The 25,910-nt window shown below is 41.9% G+C and overlaps 1 protein-coding gene across 5 annotated transcripts in view; it reads left to right on the top strand.

Moving 5' to 3' along the window:
- Nucleotides 1–224: 224 nt before the first annotated feature.
- The window catches only part of DGCR2 (DiGeorge syndrome critical region gene 2), a 46,757-nt gene continuing 21,071 nt past the window's right edge, over nucleotides 225–25,910 (top strand). For 2 of the 5 annotated variants that reach the window (XM_031047896.2, XM_031047895.2), the window contains exons 1-3: nucleotides 225–484; nucleotides 17,553–17,585; nucleotides 22,288–22,410. In XM_031047896.2, the coding sequence (XP_030903756.2) occupies nucleotides 406–484; nucleotides 17,553–17,585; nucleotides 22,288–22,410 (235 nt within the window). In that variant the 5' untranslated portion in view covers nucleotides 225–405. Of the gene's footprint in view, nucleotides 485–17,287; nucleotides 17,337–17,552; nucleotides 17,586–22,287; nucleotides 22,411–25,910 lie in introns of those variants that run through there. The other 3 variants (XM_005147763.3, XM_013128709.3, XM_031047897.2) reach the window with 2 other exon arrangements.

Raw genomic sequence — 25,910 nt, 5'->3', positions numbered from 1 at the left:
GCTCGGCCCCGTAGGTGGGCGGGGCTTGTGCCGATCCGGCCGCTAGGCCCCGCCCCCTCGCCGCCGATTGGCTGAATGGCGCGCGGTGGGGAGGGGTCGTGGCGGCGCGGGGGGCAGGCGGCGGGGAGGTGAGGCCGCCATCTTGTGCGTCGCCGGAGCCAGGCGAGCGGCCCGCAGCGTGGCGCCGCCCGACCCCGCGCTGCTGCCGCCGCAGCCGCCGCCGCAGCCAGGGCCGCTGGCTCCCGCCCGGGGGCGGCGGCGGACGGCGGAGGGGAAGAGCTCGGTGCGGGCAGGGGAACCCCCCCCGCGGGTCCGGCGGCGGCGGCGGCCCCTCCTCCCGCCGCTCCTCGCGTGCCTCCCCGCGGGTTTGTGGCGCTGCGCCGGGGGAGGATGAACGGAGGATAAATGGTGCCCAAGGCAGACAGCGGCACCTTCCTCCTCCTCTTCCTCCTGGTGCTGAGCATCACCGAGCCGCTGCGGCCAGGTAGGGGCTGCGGGGAGGGAGCTCCGCTCCTCCGTCCTCAGCCCGCGGGCGGGTCCCTGGCCCGGAGCTGGAGCCGGGCGGGGGGCAGCGGGGCTCCCCCGGGGGGCGAGGGAGGCGGCGGGTCAGTGTCCGGAGAGCGGTGCCCCCGGGAGGGCAGCGCTGCCCCCGTCCCTTCCCGCAGGGCGCCGGGAGGAGCCCAGCGCTGGGGTCGCCGTGGGCCAGAGCCGGCCCCGGCCCCAGGGGTCGGTGTCTGCTGCTTCATTATGCTCTAAAGAGACATGGGACCTGGCTGAGTCATGGGGAAGCGTCGGTCCCTGCGCTGGCTGGGGCTGGGAGGATGGGAGTTAGGGTCAAAAACCTCATTTTAAAGTTTGAAAGCTTGGGTAAAAGCTCTGTAACACTATAGGTAATGGGCAGTGGAAGTGTGGTGATTTTAAGTTTTCAGCTGCTTTTCACTTACTTATTTTTATGTTGTGGGCCTTGGGTGCCAACAAAGCCAAACCTTGCTTTCAAAGTGCCATTTGATCATTCCAGAAAGAGAAAACATTATCCCATCTCAGTTGTATGTCATCTTCCTAGTTGTATTTTTGCTTTTGTAAGGGAAATAATTCTCAGTGAAGTTGGTGTGGTAGTTGCTAGGCACAGTGCTTAACAATGTTCAGATTAGTAACTCTGGAGAAATGGTTGCTGTTTGCTGATTGAAAACTACAGCCTTTCTAGGTACACTGCTTAGTTGAGGTTTCTTCTTGAGTGTTGAACTCACTTGGAGCTTGGCAGAGCCCTCGCGTATCTTGGGCTGCTCTTGCCAAAGAGCATCAATAGCTGAAGCGTGAGGCTGCCTGGAGTGGCTTTGCAGGTTTGGAAACCATCCTCCTGTCACACCACGCGACTGCTGCTGGGTGATACTCACTCCTTATAAACAGGAGAGAAAGAACGATGGTGTACTTCGAAATCCCCTTGTTCTTTCTCTTCAAAATAGCCTGTATGACCCAGACTAATAAAATGTAACAGTATTAGTGAGCTGTGTTTAAGCAAGTTCCCAGTACAGCTGAAACACAATTGGGTCAGTGTAGGCAGTCTTATTGAAATAACCAACTTAGGTGTTGAAACTGCTCTGTGTGTGTTCCTTGTTTTGTTTTAGCTTGTTTTTTTGGCAGTGCAGTGTATTTACAGGGCCTATGATATGCTCTGAAGTAGCCAAAAAAAAGTGGAGTTGCTAACCTAGCATTATTACAGCTAGAGGCTTTACGTGGGAGAAGATGCTATGTAAAACTGATTTCAAGCAACTTCCTTTATAGTGCTACAGACAGCTGAATTGCTGTTGAAAAGGCTCAGCAGAGGTTCATAGCTGTCCATGTACTGTAACAGGAGGGTAGGTTTGATCCTGAACTCTGTTGGTGTTGAGCATTGTAGCCTCCTAGAAATTAGAAAATGGCTTTTTCCTTGTGTATCAGAACACATGTCACTCCAGTTTGATAGCACATCTCTGTCTGATGCTTCATGGAAGAAGACAAGGTTTTCACTGAGGTTTGCTTCTTTAGGGCAAATGGATGTTTTCACTGCTGCTCTCTTGTCCCTGCTTTGGAGATTTGTGATGCTGTAGCCACACTGACAGAAGCATCTTCCATGTGAACAAACCTGAACTCTCATCTACTCAGGTTATGCACCACTGGCTTTGAAATCCATGATATTAGGATTTCTCTGTGGTAATTCCGTATGTGTTCCTCGAGCTTTGATCAAACCATATGTATTATTGAAACTAATGTGAAGTAATCCAACTGGATGTAGTATTGCAGCTGGGATTCCTTGCTGTATGAGGGATTTCTGAATTCCAGTTGGAATAGTCTCGCTCGCCCTTTCTACTTGGAGGCTCTGGATGATTCTGGTGGTTGAGCTGTCCATGGTGATGCTTCTCCTGCCTCCTCAGGAGAGATCCTATTCCTTCAGGGTGGCCTCATATCTTTTCGTCAATGTCCTTTGCTTTTTAGTTTGCTTCATTTAATATCTTAAGTCTACTCTGTCAAATAGATCACCCATTTACTCGATTAAATAATGTGTGGGTTGATCCTGAAACAAAGGATGCAGATAGGGAAAATCTGATTTGTGCAAGTACAGAGGATGTACATAACCAAATCTATAATTTTAATCAATGATGAAGAAGTCTCCCTTCTCTTTTTGGGAGAGATAGGTGGGTTTCCTCAGAAACAGTATTTGGATTTAGAATTTTTCTTCCTAGTGATGGTTGGTTTTCTTTCTCCTTCTTTAAACCTGTGTATTGTAGCAACTGTCTTACTGGTTTAGAAAGAATTCCTGCATCATTCTTAGCTTAAATCTGCGCTCAGAGCTATCAAATGAGTGCTGCAGAGTGATGGGAGGTTTTATGTTCTCTGAGATGAATGTGTAGTCCCTTCACAATTCAGTCCCAGCGAATCAGGCACCTCTTTGTACTTCCATGTTAATTTGACACTAGCTTTGTATCCATGTTCTTGCTGTACTCTTCAGATAAATAAAACCTCCTTTTAAGCCTCCTCAACTGTAGTATCTTTTCAGGCAATCTGAAAGGCAGTGATTTCACATGGACCTATTTTTTTCTGCATTTAGGAAGACATGGAGTCTAGTAAATGAAGAGAGAAATTAATTAGAATTTCCCCTTTTTCCCTCTGATTTTCCCCATCTTGGTTACACAAGTCTATTTTGTGCTGCTGCCATCGCAAACAGCATCAGGTATATCCACCATACTGTGGCACCAGCCCTAGCTGGAGGCTTGGGTTCCTGAAGGTATTGTGGGCAGTTAGAATCTTCTGAGCCTGTGAACATTTAATGGTAGTTTTGTGCCTTTGACCGTCTCTGTTTAGATGATTTATTTTTGTCCCAGTGTTTCCTCTTTCCTTTTCTGACTGTTTGGACCATAAGCTGCTTGTTTTGACTAGTTGCCTGCTTTATAATGCATTGTTGAAAGAGTTTGGTTTTTTTAAAGTAGAGCATTTCTCCTTGAGTTGTGTTACTCATTATGTGTTGGAAGTTGCTGATGTGAATTGAAGCTGGATATCTTGTACTTTTCCAACTATATGAGTGTACAGTGAAGAAGTAAATATTTTCTTGAAATGCGTACTGAATTGATTATATCTGGTGTTCAGACGCTTGTTTTTGGGGGTAGTTACAACAGTAGGGTTTGGCTTAATAATATCTTTTCCGGGACAACTCTAAACATCTGCTTCAGGTTATCTGAGTAGCTGGCTGAGAGCTGCTGTCTTGATGTGAAGAACTATTTCAGCAGTGTGTTAACAGAGCTACAATAAAATGTTCTAGTGCTAGCTCAGATTTAGACTGAGTTTCTGAATGCCACTGTTGAAAGAACATCGGAGAGATAAATTGTTGTGAATTCTGTTTTTCAGCACAGGTTGAGAAGTTCCCATTTCTGTTAACATCGAATGTGCAATTGAAAAGCAGAGGTTCTGATCTTTATGTAACATGGGGAACTTAAACAGTCTGGAATGATCGGGATGACATGTTTCAGAAGAGTGTTTAGAGGATTAATTAATATCGCTCAAGACATGTTTTCATGTTTAACATGTTTCCATATTTCTCTAACAAGATACTGCTGCTTGCTAATGGAAAACACTTAAACATGGTCAGGCTTTATATTGGGTTTTGTAATAGTGGTTTAGTACAGTGCCTTGTGAATGTAGGTCATGGGCTTTCTTACTAGAGCATTTGCCAGGCAGCTAAAAGCCAATTGAGTTCTTGTTCTTGCAGCTTTTTTTCTCCACTTCAAAGCTAGCCAGAGGAAGTCACTTTATTACTCAAGTTCTGTTTTTGAGAATTTTGCACAACTTACCTAATCGGCAGTGCTTAAAGACTTGCCAGCACAAGTAGTGCAATTAAAAAGACCTGCAATTTTAGCTTAAAGTTTGAACTTCTCATATGCTTTGGTGCTTGCTGGTATGCGGCTGTCAGTTAGGTTTGCACTGTGTTGGTATCTTGACACAATACCATTGACAAGTGTGTTTAAATTACCAAGTCTTTCTTGTCACTTAGTTAAAAGTTGTAGGTCTTAAATGCAAGGGAGAGCTCCTGGAGCAGAAGTCTAAACAAACCCACACTCAACGTTGTTTCACTAGTGTGCTATGACCTAACCTGTCTGGTTTTGGCTGGTTGCATTGTTACCAGTTAATTCAGTTGGAGATACAAATGTCAAAATGTGACCTGGGCACAGCATTCCTCTGCTCAAAGGAGCTTGTTGGTATGCAAGTGAAAGCCCTTCTTTTACTTTTTGTTCAGTGTCTCTGGTGAGACCTGTGGTGAGTAATATCTGCTTGGTTCCGTGTTGTTGCTAACTACAGCCCCTCTTTGCGTTTAGCTGAATTCCCAGGTGAGGGCTTCTAGGCTTCAGGGGCAGACAGAGTGGTTTTTATCCCACCTCCTCAGTTCTGCTACAAGTAGGGCTGTCCTGTCTTCCAGTCTTACATTACCCATCATCCCCTTATTATGTAATCTACTGGGTTTAGGTGGGTTTTTTCTTCCACTGTTATCTCTTACTGTTCTGTGCTCTGCTGTTTGCTGTTGTTATAAGCTGCAAATCAAGCCCGATGGATTTGAAAAGGCTTTCTTCCTGCTGCTATCACTGTAGCATAGAGGCAAGGCAGAAGGTATCAGACCTTGTTAGCAGGTCTGATACTTTAAGGCTGGTAATTCCTGATGTTAATTATAAGGCAACATTTCTGAGGTGCAAGTGGGTTTGTTATTAGCAATGGCTACAGAGTAAAGGAGAAAGGGTTCAGTAGGCAGAGGGCTGTTTGCATGCATTGCTCTGGTTCTGAGAAGTAATAAACCAGAGGGGAATGTGGGGGTTAGCAAACGAGTGATTTCTATGTCCCTGCAGTAGGTTTGGGAGTAGAGGAAGATCAGGCCAGAGGAGCAGAAGTAATGGAGAGCTGCTGCAGCCTCTCTCTGTAGTGGGAGGAGGCAGCTGTGGAAGTGCTGCTGCTTTCTCAGTAGTTAGGGGAGAAGGCACAGCTAGCTTGAAGAGAGAAGAATTTTAGATACTTAATATGAATGATGTAGAGTTCCCCAGTGAGTGTCAGAAAACCAGCCAAGACTTCAATGAATTATTCTGTCCCCTGGAATTCATTAGGACTTCATTAGGACTGGTTCTGATGTTGAGTTGTAATGCAAGTGTAGTAACCACCTTTTTGAGTAATGCCTGGGTCTGTGGGTTTGTACATGGTGATTTCTTGCAACTTTTATAAGCTCTCATTTAATTCTATGGGATGCATATAAACAGCTGCTTTTGTGATTAACAAAACTTCCTGTTGCACGTACATGTGTCATACTGTACAGAGCCTGCGTGCCCTGAACTGAACTTGTACCTGATGCGTGGCTGGAGCAGAACCTGGAAACAGCTCAGGGGCATTGCTGCTCCTGCCCTTCAGGGGTTAACGTGGGTGCTTAGGTTCGTTTTGTATTTTAAAATCAGTGTGTGAAGGGTGTCTGAACAAGGAAGTCCTTGAGATGGAAAAGAAACAGAGCATGGCTAATGGCTGCCTTGATGAGAGACTCTGCTGATCTTTGCCTGTGTCATCTCAAGGGCTAACCTGTGATGAGAAGAGGCTTGCTAATGTTTTGTCCTGTGTAGACTGATAGGAAGTTATGTCTAGAAGGGGCACTAAGAGATTGGGTTATCTGTCTTCCTGCCCTAGAACAAAATCTGGTAAACCTAGGCAATTCCTAAAGGATATTTGTCTAGCACGTTTTTAATGACTTCCTGTGATACAGACTCCAAACACCAGATTCTTTTGGTAGGTCTGGTTGCCAGTCTGTTGCTTGTTCTGCAGTTGCAGCTTATTATTCCTGTCTAAATACAGTGTCATGCACGTGTCCCTCTTATGCTACAGTTCTAAAGAACAGATTGACAGTTTCCCAGGACTGTTTGAGTGCCAGGACCTCTGAGTCTTTTAGCACCAATCAGTGCAGTTGGTGCCTGGCAGTGCCTGTTCCTTCCTGGCTTTCCACTCTCTGGAGGGCATGTACTGTTCAGGATCCTTATGTGGTAGGCTCACACCTTTGTGTTGTACTTCCAGTGGTGGTTTTGTAAAGAACTTGCTGAGTTGAAGAGAAATCACACTTCCTTTTGGGAAGTCACCGAGCAGCTGTAGCAGAACTCTAGCAACGGAGTTGCTTAAGAACGTGAGTTTGGGATTAACCTTTAGTCTGCATTTCCCAAACTGTGAAATCCTCTGGCATCTTGTGGCTTCCTGTGAAACTTCTAATTTTGTCTTCGTATTAAAGGGTCAGCCTGCTAATTCTGGGTTTTGTGAGCAGCGTTTAAATGGTATTCGCTGTGTGGAACTCCTGAGGAATTTGCTATTCAGGTTTGAAGCCTAGCATTTAGGTTATTTAGAAATACAGTTTTAATGGAAATTGGTATTTGCCTCATTAAGCGGAGCTAAACAAAGTAACATTCAGCTGCCTAGCAAATTAAAATAAGTTAATCTAAACATTATATTTAGCTTCTGTTTGTTGATCAGCACTTGACAGTTGTCAGCCACCTTGGTGGGCGGCAATGCAGAATTAGCTTTTGGTGACTGCTCTTGGGACATTCCTGCTCTTACTGATTTTTGTCATATTTTCATGAGTGTAACTACTTTTCCTCTGATATCTTCTGTTTCATTTACCTCATCTGTGCTTCACTGTACCTTTCCCATATGCGACCGGTTCCTTATGGTACCTGGTGAGATTATTTGGGAACAAAAGCTAGTAGAAAAATGGGATTTATAGCCATTTCTGGTAGAATGATGCTGGGTATTCTGGGCTCACTGCACCTTTGGTTTCTTGAGGGAGCTTCAGATGTCACTTTGAAATGCTGAAGTCTCCATTAGTTTGTGTTTTGACACTAAATCTGCATTGCAGAGTGGGCAATACCACAGCAGCTGAGGTTTGAAGTGGGTGAGCACAGCCTTTAAATGTGTATGGAGGGATATCATCTCCAGCCTGGCTCTTCCAGCCCAGCTCTGACCTCAGACCTCTATGGGAGGGTAGATGTGGTGATACAAGGGTAGGTGTCAAACATCACCTTTGTGTGAGTGTGGACCTTTAAAACTGAGTTAGTGTTGTCTTTCAGTATCTGTATGTTTCATCTTTGCTCTTATTTATTGAACAATTTAAATAGAAAGGTTTCTTCTGACTTAAAAGTAATGTGTCTTCTTTTATACACTTCAAAACAAATAATCCTGCTCTAACACCTGCTTGGTTTGAGTTTGTGCCCAAGTAGCATTTTGCCTTGTGTATGCAAAATGTCTAAAACATGTTACAACTTCTTTTATCCTAGGGATGGTCAAAACTGTGTTTGTGTTTTCTCTCTACTGACTTTGTGATATTATTTGTTACACTTAAATTACTCTTTACTTACTAAAATACAGTAGTATAAATGTGATCTATTCATGAGGTCTTGGAAAAATCTTCATTAAAAATTGAGGATCTTGCAGGAGTGAGATCCAAGTGCAAAGAATCAGAAACATTATCCCTGCTCAATTCAGGTGGTACCAGATTGGAGAGAAATGGTTCAGGGATCCTGTAGTGTGAGTGCTCATCTGTATCTTTCTGCACAATAATATATTTGAATGTAATTTTTTTATTTAGCCAAAAAATGGCAAAGATGAAGTTTTGTGTTATAATACCTGACACACGTGTGGTATAAAAGCTGGTTGATAAGCTGAAGAGCACTGGCAGTACTTGAGCTGCTAGAAGGTGTGGGGAATGAGAAAACTAATCTTAAAAGATTAAGTGGCTTTTCATAAATGTGTTGGACTTTTATTTGCTGGCTTCTGATAGAACTGTTAAGGGTTTGATAGGTAGATGAAATTTCTGTCTAGGTATTTGTTTTAGCATGGAAGAAGAAAGGACACTATCTCGTACAGTGTGGACAAATGCAGAAGTGACTTCCATTGCCTGCATTCCTGCCACATTGGGGTTTGCTTGAGGGGGGAATGCTTTTCAAAGCATGAACTATTTGCCATAATACGTGACACTGCACCAGCTACTGCGCAAAGGATAAAACAGGTTTTCTGTATTTGAGGTCAGAGCATTTCTGTATACCAGATTTTTGCTTTTAAGTGTTCTAGATCCTTGCTCATCAAATCAAGATGTGAAGATGTGAAGAAGAAAATGAAATGGGAGCAAAAGGGTTTTTTTTAGTGTGACCTTCATTTGAGTAGTGTTCATTTGCAGGTTTCTTGTCTCCCTGAATTGTTAGAGTCTTGTTTAAGATTCTTGTTTAGACTCTTTCTTGTTTAAGACTATGACCTTCCTTAGGGCCCTGTAGAGAGCCTCTTCATGTTCATTTGGTTTTGTAATTAAGAAGTGGCATTAATTTTTGGAGTGGAGTGGTTAAAAATATCTGATTTCATAGGTAAGATTTTTGTCACCTGTTTGGTATTAAGGACTCTTGCAGCTCCTCATGTTTTAATTCAGCAAGGTACTGTAAGTACATGTTTGGCCTTACATTGTGTATTTTCATTGGATTTGTTTGAATTGCTCATATGCAGAAAGTTTAAGGATATACTTAAATACTACTGAAAAAAGATACTAAGTTCTGTGTTTTCCTTTAAAGCAGGAACATGTGTTGTCTTGTTGAAAGTAAATGGGCTTGCTAGCTAATGGTGCTGAAATCTGGCAATTCCTACTTTCAGCTTAATGGTGGCTACAAATTAGCCTTGATTGCTCTGACAGTTCTTGAATTGCTGTTATCATGTTTCATCAGAATACTCTTGTTGAAACCTGATCTAAAGAAAATACTAATGTAGTTAATGTGAAACTTTGGATTTGGATTTAACTTTAACTTTCCTCTGTGGAAAACTCTGATGTTTATAAAGTATTTTAGATTTTTTTTTTTCCACCTACAGTTTATTTGGTTAAAGGGAATACTTTTTCCTTAGTGTTCTTTCTTAAGTGGAAACTGTTTTGCATAAGGACAAATTCTTGTCCAAGCTGACTTGATAGGATGTGTACTTTCCTGCTTAGATTTTGGGGGGTCATTTTAGGTAGGCAGCTGTCAGGTAATAGGGATAGATAATAAGACAAAGAAGTACGTTCTTGATCAGTTATTGGTGGTTTCTTTAGATCACTTCTTAGAGGCTTTCTAACAAGCAGCTTGTGTAGTGACTGTCAGAAACAAAAAAAAAGAAATGTTTTTTGGTATTCAGATCCTTCTGATTACCACAGTGGTCCTTCTAGGGTTGCTGGCACCATTATGTAGTTCTGAACATCCCAGAGGAGACTCTGAAGTGTACTGGAGGTTGTATTGGTGGAGGACCACTGCAGATACCTCCTGGGCGGAAAGAGGTTCAGGTAATACTGAAAGCTTGTGAAGACAGAGCTGAGAACCAGGTGCTTTTTCTTGCTCAGAATGACCCCAGCTAAATGAGGAACAGCAAATTAGCAAGAAGAATATATGTACATTAATAGAATGCTTTAGAGTATTTAGATGCAGTGGAGTATGAGGACTGTGTTGTAAGAGGTGTGGTTAGAAGGCAAAGGTTTGAGGTGAGGATTGAGGATGGAACCCGGTAGTAGCTAATCTGAGGTACCCAGGTATTTTAAGTGCTTGTGGTCTATGTGGGATAATCCATCTGTCCTGACACGGGCGTACAGATTGTAGGGGTGAAAGTACCACAAACAGTGGTGTTGCTCTTTTCTAGACAGAATTGTTGGCTTGCTGAGTATTCTGTTACTGATGTCGTTCTTAATGGACTTTCTCCGTTGCTGCATCTGATGGGAGAATTAGTATGTTGTGTGCATGACTGTATTTAAATTCTGTTTGAGGAACAGTGCTGTTTTCTTGGCACCCATGAGCATCTTTCGTAAGTAGTGGGGTCTAATGAAACCAAATGGCTATGTCTCTATACATCCTCTGCTGCAGTACCTTTGCCTGACACCACTGGTACAATAAGCCTGTGTCTTCCAATGTCCTGTCTGTCTCCTCTGGCACAAGGAGGCTGGGAGTCGTCCTGGGTCTCATGCAGGGATTTGGTTCCCCCAGCTCACCACTTTGCTGCCAGCTGGGAAGCCACCCCACTGTGGTGACAGTGCAACATACAGATGTGCTGGTGGGCTGGCAGCTGCTGAACACTGTGAGCACTTCTGGGGGGTCCTGGCCTCTGCAGTTCAAGGTGGTCGTGGTTTCCTCCCCCTGTGCTGGCTCTAGGCTTTCCAAGACTTGCCTGCTGTATGTTTCTGGTCTTGACTTTTCTCCAGCTGGAAATGTAGTGAATTCAGTTGTGAGGTGTGATCAGCACTCTGAGTGATCCACTTACAGATTGGGTTTTCTGTATTTGGTGTTGCACATGTTTAGGTCACTTGTCACTGTTGTACTAAAAATTAAAGTCCCACCCAAAGGCATACAAAAGTCCTGAATGAGGTTGTTAGTATAGAGCCTACAGTGTAGGCTTTGATTTTGAGCTATATAAAAGGGTTCTCAGTACCCATGGCTTTGGTTTCGTTTGTACCATACTGCTGTATTTTGCTTTTCTGCCTATTTACTTACTGTCATAATAGAACAGTTTCTTGGGGTGGAAAAAAAAATGTAAGCCAGTTGCTTAGCTGTTATCATCACTGCTATGAAAATAAACTGGTTTTCAGTCCGGAATGCTGCGTTGCCTAATTCACAATATTTTTTCAGTTTAGTTCAAGGAGCACGTTTTGTTTTCTGTTTGGTTTTAGCAGCACTGAAGAATTAGGGAATAGATTTTTTTCTTTTCTGTTTCAGTCTTAGGAATAAGAGTCCACGTTCATAAAGCGCAGTCTGTATTTCTGTGTCTTAGGAAATCATAGCCAGGCTTCCCATTCACGAAGCTGTGCTGTTGTTGCTCTGGCTGAATGCCAGCTCTCTTGTGCTGTTGTAGCTGGGTTTTGTTATTTTGATTATTTTTGCTTTTTTTTTTCCATCCTTGCTGACATTGAGTCTGGCCTCTGGACAAAGAGCAGATGATGAATTACAGTGAATGACACTTGCAAGCAAGGAGAAACTGAGTCAGTTCCAAGCTTGTGCAGGGTGTAGGTATAATGTTGAATAGAATTGTAGAATCATTTAGGCTGGAAAAGATCTTTAAGATCATTAAGTCCCCTTGTTAACCCAGCACCGCTAAGTCCAACACTAAACCCTGTGTGCAACAGCCATGCATCTTTTAAATACCTCCAGGGATGGCAATCTACCCACTTCCCTGGGCAGCCTCTTCCAATGCTTGACAACCCTTCTGGTGAAGAATATTTCCCTAATATCCAATCTAAACCTCCTCTGGCACAACCTGAGGCCATTTCCTCTTGTCCTGTTGCTTTTCACTTGGCAGAAGAAACCAACACCCACCTTGCTACAGCCTCCTTTCAGGTACTTGTAGAGAGCGATAAGGACCCTCTGAGCCTCCTTTTCTCCAGTTTAAACAACCCCAATTCCCTCATCCATTTCTCATGAGACTTGTTCTCCAGACCCTTCACCAGCTTTGTTGTCCTTCTTTGGACAGTCTCCAGCACCTCAATGTCTGTCTTGTAGTGAGGGACCTAGACCTGAGCACAGTGTTCAAGGTGCAGCCTCACCAATGCCAAGTACAGGGGGATGATCACCAGTCCTGCTGGCCACACTGTTGCTCATACAAGCCAGGATGTTGCTGGCCTTCGTGTCCAGCTGGGCACATGCTGGCTCATGCTCAGCCGGATGTCAGCTTAAACCCCCAGGTCCTCTTCCACCAGGCAGTTTTCCAGCCGCTCTTGCCCAAGCCTCTTCAACACTCCCACCCAACTTGGTGTCATTTGTGAACTTACTGAGGGTGCACTTGTTCCCCTCATCTGGACCATTGATAAACAGAACCGGCCCCAATACTGAGCTCTGTGGAGCACCACTTGTGATCAGCCGCTGTGTTTCAGTTCATTCACGGTCACTCTTTGGGCTCAGCCATCCAGCCTGGTTTTTATCCAGCAAACAGTACCCCTCTCCAAGCCATGAGCAGCCAGTTTCTCCAGGAGAATGCTATGGAAATGATATCAAAGGCGTTACTAAAGTCTAGGTAGACAGCATCTGCAGCCTGTCCCTCATCCAGTAAGTGGGTCACGTTGTCACAGAAGGAGGTCGGGTTAGTCAAGCAGGACCTGCCTTTCACAGACTCACGCTGACTGGGCCTGATCACCTGATTGTCCTGCACGTGATGCATGATGGCACCCTGGAAGATCTGCTCCATAAGCTCCCCTAGCACCAAGTTCAGACTGACAGCCTTGTATTTCCCTGGATCTTCCTTCCAGCTGTTTGTATAGATGGGTATCACATTTGCTAACCTTCAGTCAACTGGTACCTCCCTGTTTAGCCAGGATTGTTGATAAAAGGTGGGAAGTGGCTTGGTGAACACTTCTGCCTCTGTACCTTCATGTGGATCCCATCTGGCCCCATAGACCCATGTGTGTCTAAGTGGTGTAGCAGGTCACTGACCATGTACCCTTGGTCTAGAGGAGCTTCATTCTGCTCCCTGTCCCTGTCTTCCAGCTCAGGGAGCAGGATACCCTGAGAATATGTACAAGGGGGTAATGAGAAGGAGACTGCTACTGTTCCTCACTGTGCTGTAAAATCTTTTGATGGATGTTAGGATCATCTAAGATAATTTGCTATGACAGAACACTGAGTAATACAGAATGTTCATTAGAGTTATTCATTAAGGATTTACAGTTTTTAGCTGGATCGCTGTCACAGGTTTGGCTGCTTCATGACACTGCATGCTGAGGTTATGCAAAAAATGCCAATGCTTCTAGCATGTATTATTTATCTATTTTTGGAGCTGATGTGTTCCTACTAAATGGGATTATAACTTCAGAGTCTCTAATTTTCAGGAGCTGGAATGAAATTTGAGTATGGATTCAGGTTGTATTTGGTTATATGCATAGCACGGGGCCTAGTTTCTATTTTCCTGGGCTTTGTGCTATGTGCTGTTGTGCTTCCATACCCTCCTGCACAGACTCAGGTCATGATGAACCAGAGCTGCATGACCTGAGGACTGTGCTTAGGCACATTTGCAGTAGCACAGATGAATGGCTGAGCATTGTGTCTGAACACAAAAATGGGGGTGCTCTGTTCTTCTGTAGCTTTTTAATTCTTCTGTAGGTTCTAAATTTTTATTAATCTATAGGATTTTAATTTGAAGAATAGTGAACAACCAGTTTTATTGAGAAACTTTAATGAAATTAATCTGTTGAATGGATAATTGTCTGATGGTGATTTGTGAGCTTCACAAATACTCTGAAAACAAGGTGGTGTTATCACAGTTTGTTTTTCATCTACTGTGGCTTTGTTACCAAGTACTGTATGTACTCTGCCGCACTGAATGCGGCGGTGGGTGAAGTAAGGATAAATTTAAAACCATGTAATGGAAGTAAGATGCACCAAGTGATGTAAAGAAACCTGTGGGAGATTCATAGACAGAGAAAACTCTGTGATCTGGAGCCGAGGGGAAATACCATGTAGGTACAGCTCCACTTGCCTGAGAGCAGAGCCTTTGTGTGGGATTGGCGATACCTCACAGACAGGTTAAAAACAAAACCTCCTTAAAGATGTGTCAGAGCATCCCCCAGCAGTCAGCTTCTCTGTCGCTGGACACTGTTCAGCAGCTGACTTGTGGACCCCATGAGCAGAGGCCGGGCAGGACTGCAGTGCGCTTCACAAGCGGCAGGTTTTAAGGAGTATTGGGGTATGGTACCTGCTCTGGTGAACTTCACCTGTGGACTTCAGACAAGTCCTAGTTATGAAAGCTGCTTTTCAGGTGCAGAGGACTAGATTAAGGATAGGTTTTTACATGAATCTGCTGAGTATTAAATGAAGAAAACCATTGTGGCATTGTTGTACTGGGAATATTAAAAATAAAGTGTCTGTTACTTCAGTAAATACCAGTCTAGAGAAATCCTGTTTGTGTTATGCTTCCGCTTGAGCATAAATGTTAGATCTGGAGGTGTATGTGTTTGTGTGATGGTGACGGGCGTGGTGTGCCTTTTGTTGTTGTTATGTTTCTGATGCTTGTTTTCAGGCATTTGTTGAGCACTGGTGTTGAGCAAAATCTCCAGGAACCAAGGACTTTAGGGGGTTAGGCTCCTAGCTGAAGATGCTAGGAGCTGATCATACTCATCCAGTTTGGAATGAATCAGGTTATATAGAAAGAATGATTTAAGAAAAAAAGCAATTTTCACTTTTAGTAAACGTAAATGTGCTAAATGTGAGACAATAGTGCAACATGTAGAGACAGGCCTTTAAGTATGTAGGTTTACTATTAATATAATAAAGATCTTTTGGGCAAGTTAAAATCTGAATAAGAAGGGTTACTGGCCTACACACTTGTAGTTTGAGTTTTTCTTAGTGCTTAAATTGGCTTTTGTTAGCTATAATTGTCTCTGAAATCAGAACAGAGATTCTCTACAAGGTGGTTCATGTGCTTGGGGTCAATGAGCGACTTACACTGAGAAAGCAGGAAGTATTTTTGTCTTTTATTTTCCTTCACTCTGTAGATAAAAACTATGCTAGAGGATGTACCAGACCCAACCTTGAGAAATGTGACCAAAATGAGTGAACTGCATGTGAGGTATACAGAAAACTGCTACTCTTTGTTAAAACCTTAGGTACAAACCCAAAGCGTGTACTTCAAGCTTATCTTTCCCAATACTTGCATTTCAGACTAATAGCTTTTAATTGAATAACATTAAATACCGGGTTTGTACATTTAATGAAATTTCAATTTCCATACAAATGAAGCTCAGCAGACAAGAACAAACAATTAGTGTAACAAATGAAAAGTGGCATTTCTTTGTACTAAAAGCTGAAATAGTTTCAGATCTGTGGGTGCTCATGTAAATGCTGAAGCAGCGTGCATCTGTAGTTTGAGCTACCAAAAGAATTTCTTCAAGTATCAGATTTTACTGACTGGTGAATCTCTTTAATAAAGAGAGATTTAGTCATTGCAACCAGAAGAACTCAAACTTTCGTAATTAGTGATTGCAGTCACTGAATTTAATCTCTGTATCAAAGCACTCTCCTGAACTGAGACTTATAATTTTGGAGCCTTTAATTTAGACTTCTGGCTCTTCATCTCTACCTCTTAAACTGTGAATTGCCAAGTCATCAAGGTTTTTTGTGCCGCTAGTGGTTTATATATCAGAGTTAAGAACATTTCTGCTTTAGGAGAGATTTGGATTTTTTACTGTATGGTTTTGTACTGGTTCTTGTAATGGTAAATTTCAGTTTCTTGAAAATACAAGGTTGAAATTTGGATTTTGAAAACTCTGTGTTCATCTAATGCTGTACAGGAGATGTTTATTATATGTACCTGAAACAGGACCCCTGGCATTTCTATTGGATGTAGCATTTCTTCAGGCTGAGTTACTTTTACATCGCTGTCTTAAATTGAAGGAGGATAAATAGTCCTGTGAAGATAGTATCAAGGCATTCTCATTTACCCACCAGCTTGTCTTTGCAGAAGTGTTTTGATGAGTAAATGGTGCTGCTAGACTAGAAGGGTGCTTTTGAGTTCCATATGAGGTTGGTTTCTGTCACTTGGTGGACATTTTTAGGGCTTGCTGGTTTTTGCTCATTCCCAACAGCTATTTTCACGTCTGCAGCTTCTCCTGCCTCTGTGGTGGTGTGACCTGGTGCAGGTTTTCATGGTCAGAGCTGTGACTCTGGTTGGTAATTGAGGCTTTTCTTATGGTACAGAAGTGAAGGTTCCAGCTATGTTCACAGGGCAGCTTCTGGTAGCACAGGGCTGAAATGAACTGCTTTGCCTCTGAGATGTGTTTGATCCCAGCATGTAGGAAAACATCTTCTATTGGAGCTAATATTTAAAAACTATAATACAGTAGTAGATGTTTAGCTTCATTGGCAGATAACTATTATGAGGCCAAATTCTACATTAATTGATACCAGCTCAGTACAATTATATTTCTGCTGAATTAGTTGGAGCATGCAGTCTTTCTGGTTGTAGGGGACAAACTGCAGCTGATCTGACTTAATGTAGACAGACAATAGCTTAATTTGATCCAAACAAAGCTTGCTATTTCAAAGCCAACTGATCACATCCATTCAGGAAACTGAACTAGCAAGGTGAACTTGTATTGAATCAACACTTTGTCTCATGTGCCTGTAACAATCTTGATTTGATATTGGGAAGCTCTAAAATGACATTTACCGTGTTGAAAAGTAGTCTCAGGTACTGGATATAGATCCTCCCTGCCTTTCTTTCAAATAAAACAGTGTATTTGAGTGACTAATTATCCCTTATCTTTTGCAATAAAAAAGTGGAAGGTAAGAAATTAGTTCCAGTGTAAATGCAAGCAGGAGGTGTCCTAATACAAATGCATCTTGGAAAAAGTTAAAATGAAGCAGAAAGTGCAGGTTGCAGGTACTGTAATGCCCAGGCAGTGTACTGACCAAGTGTCCATCTGCAGGAAGGATGCACTGTGGCTTCCCAGTGCTCAGGCTCCAGAAGGAAAACGTTCTCAATTACACAGAAAGATTATAAGAGATAATTAAACCTGAAAGGGCTTCCTGGATCGGTTTATAATGGCAAAAATGTGTTTGTTTTATGAAACATGTGAAGCTGGCTGGAAATTAAAGCAGGGGGTGTGTGTGTATTTTATGCATCTGTCATGAAGCCCTTCCTGTGGATAATGCTTCTAGTAAATGTCTGTTTTGAGTGCTTAGCAGAAAATCTGGAAATTAGCATGCTCTAAAGAAAGCTTAAAAAGCTGGTTGAGCCCTATGTTGAAATACACGATGAGTGCTGTGAAACACCTGCCATTCCACGTGTAATTGGGAAAATGTCTGGAAGAAAAGCTTTCTGTAAGGATCTAAGCAACCTCAAACATAGGGGTTTTTTTTCCCTGTATGAAACCCAGATTTCTCTGTTAGTGAAAAATCTTGTGTTTCATCACTAAGAAAAATAGTAGTGAGGATTTCTTGTTTGTATGGCACACTTTAAATGTGTTTATAATCTTGCCTGTTATTTCTGGTGCTTTCAAGTGTTTTGTAAGATTTCTTTCAAATTTCCAATTACAGGTCCACGTCTAGTTCTGGCAAGACTTCTTTCAGGTGAGTGGCTTGTGGCAGATTATGTTACCTAATAATGTGTCCCAGCAAATTGGTACTGGGTTTTTTTGGCCTTCACTTGACAGCAAGTTTTATCTTTGGTTATATATTAAGCTTGTAGAGCTGGTGTATGGTCTTGAACCTCATTTCCGTTTTTCTTCTTCTTTTATGTGTACAGTTAAGGAGTTTCTTGCTGTCTCTGGCCAATTCATAGCTCTTAATAAACTGTTGCTAGAGCCAGAGAATGGGTTGTTGTGAATTGTTGATATTTCTGACAGGCAGACGTTCCTTTGGGTAGGGGTGTGCTGGTGAACCAGCAGGTTCCTTGGGTTTTTGGCAAGAAACACAGTGTTGTCATGAAAACACGGAAGCAGCAGTCGGTACAACTGACTTCTGCTCATAGTCTTATCTGTAGCCTTTGGCAAGCTGTATAATTTTTCTGTACTTCCTTGTAACCACTGGCAGAAGGATGCAGTGGTTGGCGAGGTTGTTGAGGGTTAACATTGTACAAGTGCTTTGAGATGCTGAAGTGAAGAGACTATAATGACACCATCGCTTGAAGTGTTTTCGTGTTCTCAGACTGCTTGAACTTTGTGATGTTTTGTAAGTTTATACTGCATATAGTGCAAAAACTACAACTGCTTCTATTTTCAAAGTTTTATTTGCCTCCCATCTTTCCAGCATATGCCAGATGAATTTAATTGCTATACAGTGAAATTTCAGGGTACGAAATGTTGTGTTGTAGCAGAGCTAAGGCTGCATCTGATCCTTGAAAGAAAAAGAAGCCTTTTATGTTAGAGTCTCTTATGTGAATCATAATAGTGCTGCTGTAACTTGTCACGTCGTACATGAATGCTGGAGGTGGTTGCGTTTCCATTTTTCCACTTCTAGGCAGTTGTTGATGCCGTTAGCTAATGTGGTATCAGTGCCTCTGCTCCCACAGCTGCTGGCTTGTAGCTGAACTTGTGCCATTACATATTTCCTACCAAGCCTGAAAATACAAAATGTTTTATCTTTAACAGCTGGTTGAAAATGTGTGGTTTTAGTGCTGCTAGGAGGTGAAAGGTTAAGATGTTTTCTTCCTCATCTGCTTTTGCTGTGAGTTACTACCAATAGCTACGAACAGTGTGGGATAACTGGCTTTAGGGACGAAACAGGGACTGGTATGTTTGGAACTTTGCTGTTCTTTTAAAGAACTGGAATCTTGCATAGATAAAGGAACTTCTTTTTTATTTACCACACTCTTGGAAAGAACAAAGTCTGACCATCGCTGAGCAATCACTTCATTTCAGGAAAGATGCATGGTTACACTGTGTTGTACTGCTGTTCACCTCTGCTCATGCATCTTCATGAATCATGTTCTGCTGCTGGTGCCATCACTTGATTTTTTTTTTCCTGTGGTACAATCATAGAATGGTTAGGGCAGAGAGATGGGCTCAAAGTCTTTTCATGTTTCTGCTGTTTTGACTTAAAAATAGACTACTGAAATTAAGTACTTGACAAGGTTGTGGAGACTAGCACCTATTCTGTACATCCTCACCTCTCCCAAATTTATCTGTTCCTTGGCCAAATATGTTCATTATAGACTTCCATCTATTTTTATGTATGTATTTTACCTCTGAAGGCACCTGCCCTGGCTAGCTGATGTGCTCTGCTGTGGGAGTCATGAGCTTGGTGTGCAGGGCTGTGTGGCACACCCAGGGCTGAGAGGATGGTATTGGCAGGTGCTCTGCTGCCTGCACTGTTGCCTGTGCTGCTGACCTTCCCACCCACTGCTGTATCTGGTCTGGGTGACAGCCACCAGTATAGGTATGGTGGGGCCTTAGTGGAAAAATCTGCACTCCATCAGTGGCAAGAGGTTTCGGAAACTGCTGATCTTAAACATCAGTCCTAAAGGAGGCTATCAGTTATGGCCAAACCCACCCTGAGCACAAGTATAGAGGGGTAGTTAGAATTTCTCAGATGATTGCATCTTGTTCCTCTTTGTGCTAAGCCACAATAATCATTGTGTTGAAGCAAAACAATTCACACGAAACTCTTTCTGTAACTGCACAAGATCTATGTAGTTCATTAACACGTGGGGACATGGGCCCTGGTTTAGGATAGCTCAGGAGTTGTTATTGGCAGTGTTTGCAGACAATTGAGATCTTAATTCTGCAGTATTTCTTTTGGTGTCACTTCCCCCCCCCCCTCCTTTGCAGTAGAATTGCATGGCAGTTTGTGTTCCTTGGTTTGGAATAATTAGTGCATCTGACATAGCATGGTTTCCATTGGGAACAATTGTTCAGCTGGTTTGAGTGGTGTTTTAATAGAAATGTTTTCTACTCTTCCATGTATCCACATTCTTCAGAGAGGAGTGCCTGTAACACAGGAAGTAATGACATTACAGCATGTAACTGGCATTTTTTTAATGCCCATAATATTGGGATGGAGTCACCCTTTTATCTGAGCCAGTTGTATGTAATTGTACATAAAACAGTAATAACGTGTATGAAATTGTAGAGACAAAAGTATACTGGTGCATGTTGACTTGTGCTTTCCTGGTGGATGCTGCCTCTGAAACCAGAGGGCTGCAGAACAGCTCTCTTCACAAGGGTGTGTGCGTGACTTCCATTACAATCAAGCAGTAAAGAAATTAAGGGTTTCTCTAAAGTATTGAATTTCGAATTGAATTTTGTCATAACTACAGGGGGATGCAGCAGTGGAAAAGTGGAGCTGGGCTGAGAATAGTCTTTCATGTGTTTAAACTGTTTACCACAGTCTCCAGTGTAAATTCTGTGCTTGGAACTGCAATGATAGAACTTTCTAAGAAGCCTTCTGCTGGGTGCTGACATTGCACAAAAGTGGTGAAAGAAGCTGCAATGATTTACTGAAGACTTGCTGCTTTCTGTGAGCTTCAAATTTGAATAGCTTTCATTTCAGCTGAGGTTTTGTGTGTGTTTGGTGTGGGTCTCCCCCACTCCAGTTTAGAGGTAGATTCTAAATTTTCCTCTTCTGCTACATTGGGCAAGTGAAGCTTAACCTTTTATTCCCCTAATTGGAGGGAATAACAGGTTTTATTTCCCCCTTTCCCTCTTTGGGCTAAAGGAAATAACTTCAGTTATTGTGCAGGGAGAGGGAATTATTGTGACCTACGCTGACAGATTATTCTATGATTATCATTTTCCCTATTAGCTCTTTGGGCTGAGTAAAACCAACTGGGTGAACACACTCTTGTCTTGCTGTGGCTGTCAGTAGTCTGGCAGGTCTGTGTGAGTTCTTAGCCACTTTGTGACCTGGATGTTTGCTCTGAGTAGGTGGTTGCTAAGAGGATGTGCCCGCTTTTATTTTTCTAGAAGAGCAGGTCTGTGCTTTGCAGAGAAACCAGTACTGGAACTGGATTTTAGTCTAACATCAAATTAGAAGCCTATTATCAATATCCTATACCAATTACTAGGTGTATAGGTACAGCTTTTATTGAGAGTGCACGATGACTGGTTTTATTGTGACTGGTCATGTTGTCTGAACACTTAAATGTGACCTCTGTCTTGGATTTAGCTTAAATGTGTGTTTCAAGAAGGTAATAACTGCAATTACAGTTGCTTTTAGGTTGTATACTGTGGATGAGAGAATACCTGCTAGTGTGTTAAATTTCTCCTGCAAGCAGTTACCTACTTGATCCTTTCACAATCACACACGCCCCCCCCGCCCCAAGATGGTCATTCTTTAGACATCGGCTACCTGGGATTATTGTAGCTCGCGGAGAGGAAAATATGCAAAATTGCTCAAAAATGGTGGTTTTGGAATTTTCACAACCACCATCCCGAAGAAAGATGGGCAGTGATGGTCTAGTGCAAAAGTGAACCTATGGTTGCTAATGTGGACATGTAGACCTGCCATTGTTCACTTGTATAGCCAGATTATGGGTTTTTTTTTTCCTCATGCAAAATGTTTTGAGGGACACAAAATGAAGCTGTATTATTAGGTGCTGGCATTTGATAGATGGAATTGATATAAAAAAGCTATGTAGAAAATTGTACTTTTTATAATGCTAATTAGGTCTGACAGTATAATGATGGCAAGTAGGCAGTACTCTTACAGAAGCAGGAGCTAAATGTTTGCAGATATTGACAGTTTCTTGTGAAGGATATGTTTGCATGGAGAAGCACTACAGAAGAGCTTAAGTTAGTAAGTGAAAGCATATTCATGGCTATAGAAATTGTTTTACAAATAGGTCTAGAAGTGGCTCTGAATCAGGCTGGACATTTGCACAAGTCTAGTGGGTCCTGCTGTACATAGTGACTGGAATGGAAATAAGGGTCTGAATTTATTGTGTGATCCAGCACTTAACTACCATAGCATATTTCTGTTGAACTTTGGTTCTGAGAAAAGTGAATAAGCAGTCCTCAGAGCCCCACAAAAAGTAAATGGGTAACTCTGTGGTGATAGCTGCTCCCATGGTGTCCTTACCAGGAAGTTTTTACCAAGGATGTTTAAGAGAATTATTTCCTAAGCATTTAAAGCTGGCCCTCCTGACTGTTAAAACCACACAGTTTAACATATGGAAGTGGTCTGAAACAAAGCAGCTTTTTAACAGGCTGAGTTATCCAGAGGTTTTGTCCGTTAACATTCAGTGATATGTTACATGGTGGATGATTAATAGACATAAAACTTGCAAGAGTAAGTAACACTTCAAACAAAGCACAACTTTATTTTTCTTTCTTAGAGCTCCGCTGCACCCCAGGGCAGTTTGCGTGTCGGAGTGGTACCATCCAGTGCATCCCTTCAAATTGGCAGTGTGATGGATGGCCCACCTGCGAGGACGAGAGTGATGAAGTTGACTGTCCAGGTAAGTAAGCCTGAGAATATTGCTCATCCCAGTGTCAGCTTGTTTTGCAGCAGTACACTGACTCCTTAAGGTCATTTCCTTGGTTTTATTTGATAGTGGTGATAGATTGATGGAACTGTACCTGTTATTAACAAACTCTGAATTGTCTTCTTTTTTTCTTCTGTTTTTTTGCTTCTGTTCTTACAGTCCGAGTAGGTATCGTGGAGATGATGAGAGCTTGTAGTGTAAAAAGAGACTTTCATGACAAGGAAAAAATGATTACATGAAAATGTTACATAGTAGGCCTGTGGTTAAATTCAGAATTACTGTTTTGGTTGTATGTGTATATCACTCAAACTGGGTGACACTGTTGGACTTAGGTAGAGAGCTTGTTTTATTGCTGCCTATTCTGATTATGCTTCTTGTGCTTAAGTGGAGAACTTTGTTCTACCAAACAAGCTGGTGTATTAACTCTTCATCAACTTTTGTGGTCATATGCTTTCAGAAGGCTGTCACCAGCAGTGGCTCTCTGCTAAGGCTACTGGATACTGAGATGTCTTAAAAAAGGCAAACAGAAGTTTTTGATTGTGAATATATGTAATCACAATTTTGAACCTTTTTATTTGTTCTTCACAAACAGGCCAGTGCATCTCTTTTATTGTGTGCCTTTAAACTCTCTACAGTGTTACTAAATTACATTCAAAAACTGTTGTAAGAAGTTCTTTGCCACTAAACTACTTAATTTGCTTGGGAGAGAATCACATCAACTTTTCAGTTGTCATCACAGCATGCAGTCTGTCATCATTCTGAGTTTTGAGCTATTTTAGAGAGGTGCTACAGAATAGTAACATCAGTATATTACAACAGTGAGCTCTTCTAAATATATGTGTTTTCTAGTGGAATTAGAGAAGTAAATCTAACACAAACTTTGAAGCTGTGCTATAGTTAGTCATCTCCCCAGTGTGTGCTATGCACAAATAATTGAAAGAATGTGTTCCATGCTCTCTTCTAAAAAGCTTTTGCCTGGTTTGTGTGAGTGTATGTATTCACAGCATGGGGGAAGAAGCTGTTGGTAGTTTCTTCTGACATTGAAAAATAAGCTGTGCCGTTGATAGCTTGTTTAAGAATATTCTTTACAATATGGATGTCCTAAAGAAAAATGCCTTTATAGTTGTGCTGTTATTTTCTCTCCTTTTTTACTTTGGCAAAATGTGAAAAAATATGGACCTAGTAAAATTCTGGAGGTTAATGGAAGACAGTGGCTAGAGGAAAGCAAAGTCATGTTTGGATTTACTCAAATATTACTGAAGGCTTCGCTTGTGGGAATATGGGAAAATCTACATTAGTAGAAAAGAGTATTTTTATCTTCTCCTGTTGCCTAGTGTGTTGATTGGCAATTGAAGTTGTTGCTAGAGGATGCAACAGGATGATGTTGACTCAAGGACTGGAGTTACAATGAATGTTTGGTATATGGCTAGGAAAGGGATTTTTATGAAATAACATTTCTCAGTAGATAGGCCTTGCTTTTGTGTTTGGGGTGTAGGTCTCGCTGAGCTGTCTGGCCTGACACGATAAGAAGAACTTTAAGAAATGAGATATGTAGGAGAGATTTGATTCATTGTCATGTCTGTATGCAGGAAGAGGAGAATAACATAAAGAATACTAGGGGAGAAAATGATGGACAGCATAGAGAAGGAAAGTATTCCACTTGTTGAGGAGAGTAATTGGATAAGTAATTGGTGAAAAGGCTGTGCTTGGTGAAACAGCCAGAAAGCTGGGTGTGGTGGTTATGAAAGAACTGGGGTATTTGCACAGTAATGCAAGGAGTGTAGCCAGCAAACCAGAGGAACAAGAACTACTGGTGTAGGATGTAAAAATTCTATTATACCTGTAACAAAAAAATTGGTGGGACAGCTTTGTGACCCAAAATGGGTGTTGAAGGATATCTGTTACTCAGAACTGTCAAGAATAAGGACAGGTTGGCTTGTTGGTGTGCAGGTGAATGGCAGGCTGGAGTATGAAAGGGAATAGCATGAAGTAAAAAATTCTGAGGCTAGAATAAGTTTGGAAGAGCATGGTTTTCTTATGTTGGGGAAGGCAATACATATGTGACTAGTCATAGGAGAGAGTAAGTCCTGGTAACTTGATTGGGGAGCTAATGCTACTAATAATAGTTGTACATAATCATACTCAGGAGTGATAACTTTCTTCTTTGGCCACTGAATTAACAAGAAATGATACAGCTTTCAATTTAGAAAATACCTTTGGATTTAGATGAGCAATTGTGAGATGATTCAGCTAAATTTAAATACTTTTTAATTAAGGTTCTTAATTTCAATAAAGGCAGACTGAACACTAAAAGAACAAGTTAATGAAGCCACCTGGACTTGTGAAACATGGAGAATTAAAGTATCTTTAAATTAAAAGGTATGAAATCTTAGTGAAGCATGAAAAGAAAGCTAGCAAGAAAGGGTTCTGAATCTGGTTGGGAAGCTTGTTACTTTTCAGCCTTTGAGCTACTAATGGCACACTTCATGAGGAGCTCTGAAAGATCAATGACAGTGAATTAGGGTTTTGTGGTGATGATGAAGATGTGTTTCAATGACTGCTTTTCATGTTGGTGTTTTCAAAGGTTTAATACAAAGACATTGTAAGTTTTGCCACTGTTGGTTGTTCACCTTTTCTAGGTCTGATTCATTCACATTAGTAACAAAGCTCCTATTAAAATCAGAGTATCATAAATTAGTGAAGTATTTTGGTAAGCATATGTTGCCTGAAGTACAAGGAAGCAGCCCAAACCCTAAGACCATTTTTTGTTAGAATAATTTCTTACGGCATTTTTTCAGAACATGAATAGGTACCACATTAATTCATTGACCATCTGAATAAGTGTATGAAATGCCTATTTTTGCTGGCCATGTATTTCTCTGAACGTAGTCATAATAGCTGTTTTCATTCTTACTGTGTCTTTTCAGAATTATCTTCTTCCTTTAAAACATGGAATTCCTTTCAGTCCCAGACTTGCAATGTGTGAAGTGCTATTCCCCCTGCCCTTCCCACTAGGCAAGCAAATGTTAGTGGAATCTGCAGCAGTGATTACCCTCAGTTCATCTCTGGTATACTAAAACTCTTGTCTGCCTGCTCTTGTGAGCATACTAAAAATTGCTGGGAGGGTTTATGTAGCATGTACCTGCAAATCTCTTCCACTTGAGCAGTGCAGACTTAGGAAATTTGTGTACTCTTCCATATCAACAGTAATTGATCCTAAAAATAGTTTATCCCAAAGTGGTGTATTCTATGACATGTTAGAAACAGGCATTAATATCTTTAATATGGACTTTTACAAATGGGAATTTCTTATTTCTACTCACTTTCTCTTATGTTTCTATACAAGTACTTAAAAGAGTAACGTAGGTTTTTCACTGCATTTACAAAGTTCTGCACTTAAACCCCGAAGAAGGAAGGGCTCTGCAGTTCGCCTTTTACTGCTTGCTCATGGGATTTCTAGCCTTGCTTCTACC

This window comes from Melopsittacus undulatus, chromosome 12, assembly GCF_012275295.1.
Source record: "Melopsittacus undulatus isolate bMelUnd1 chromosome 12, bMelUnd1.mat.Z, whole genome shotgun sequence".
Taxonomy (NCBI): Eukaryota; Metazoa; Chordata; class Aves; order Psittaciformes; family Psittaculidae; genus Melopsittacus; species Melopsittacus undulatus.
This window is presented reverse-complemented; position numbering and strand designations above follow the sequence as displayed.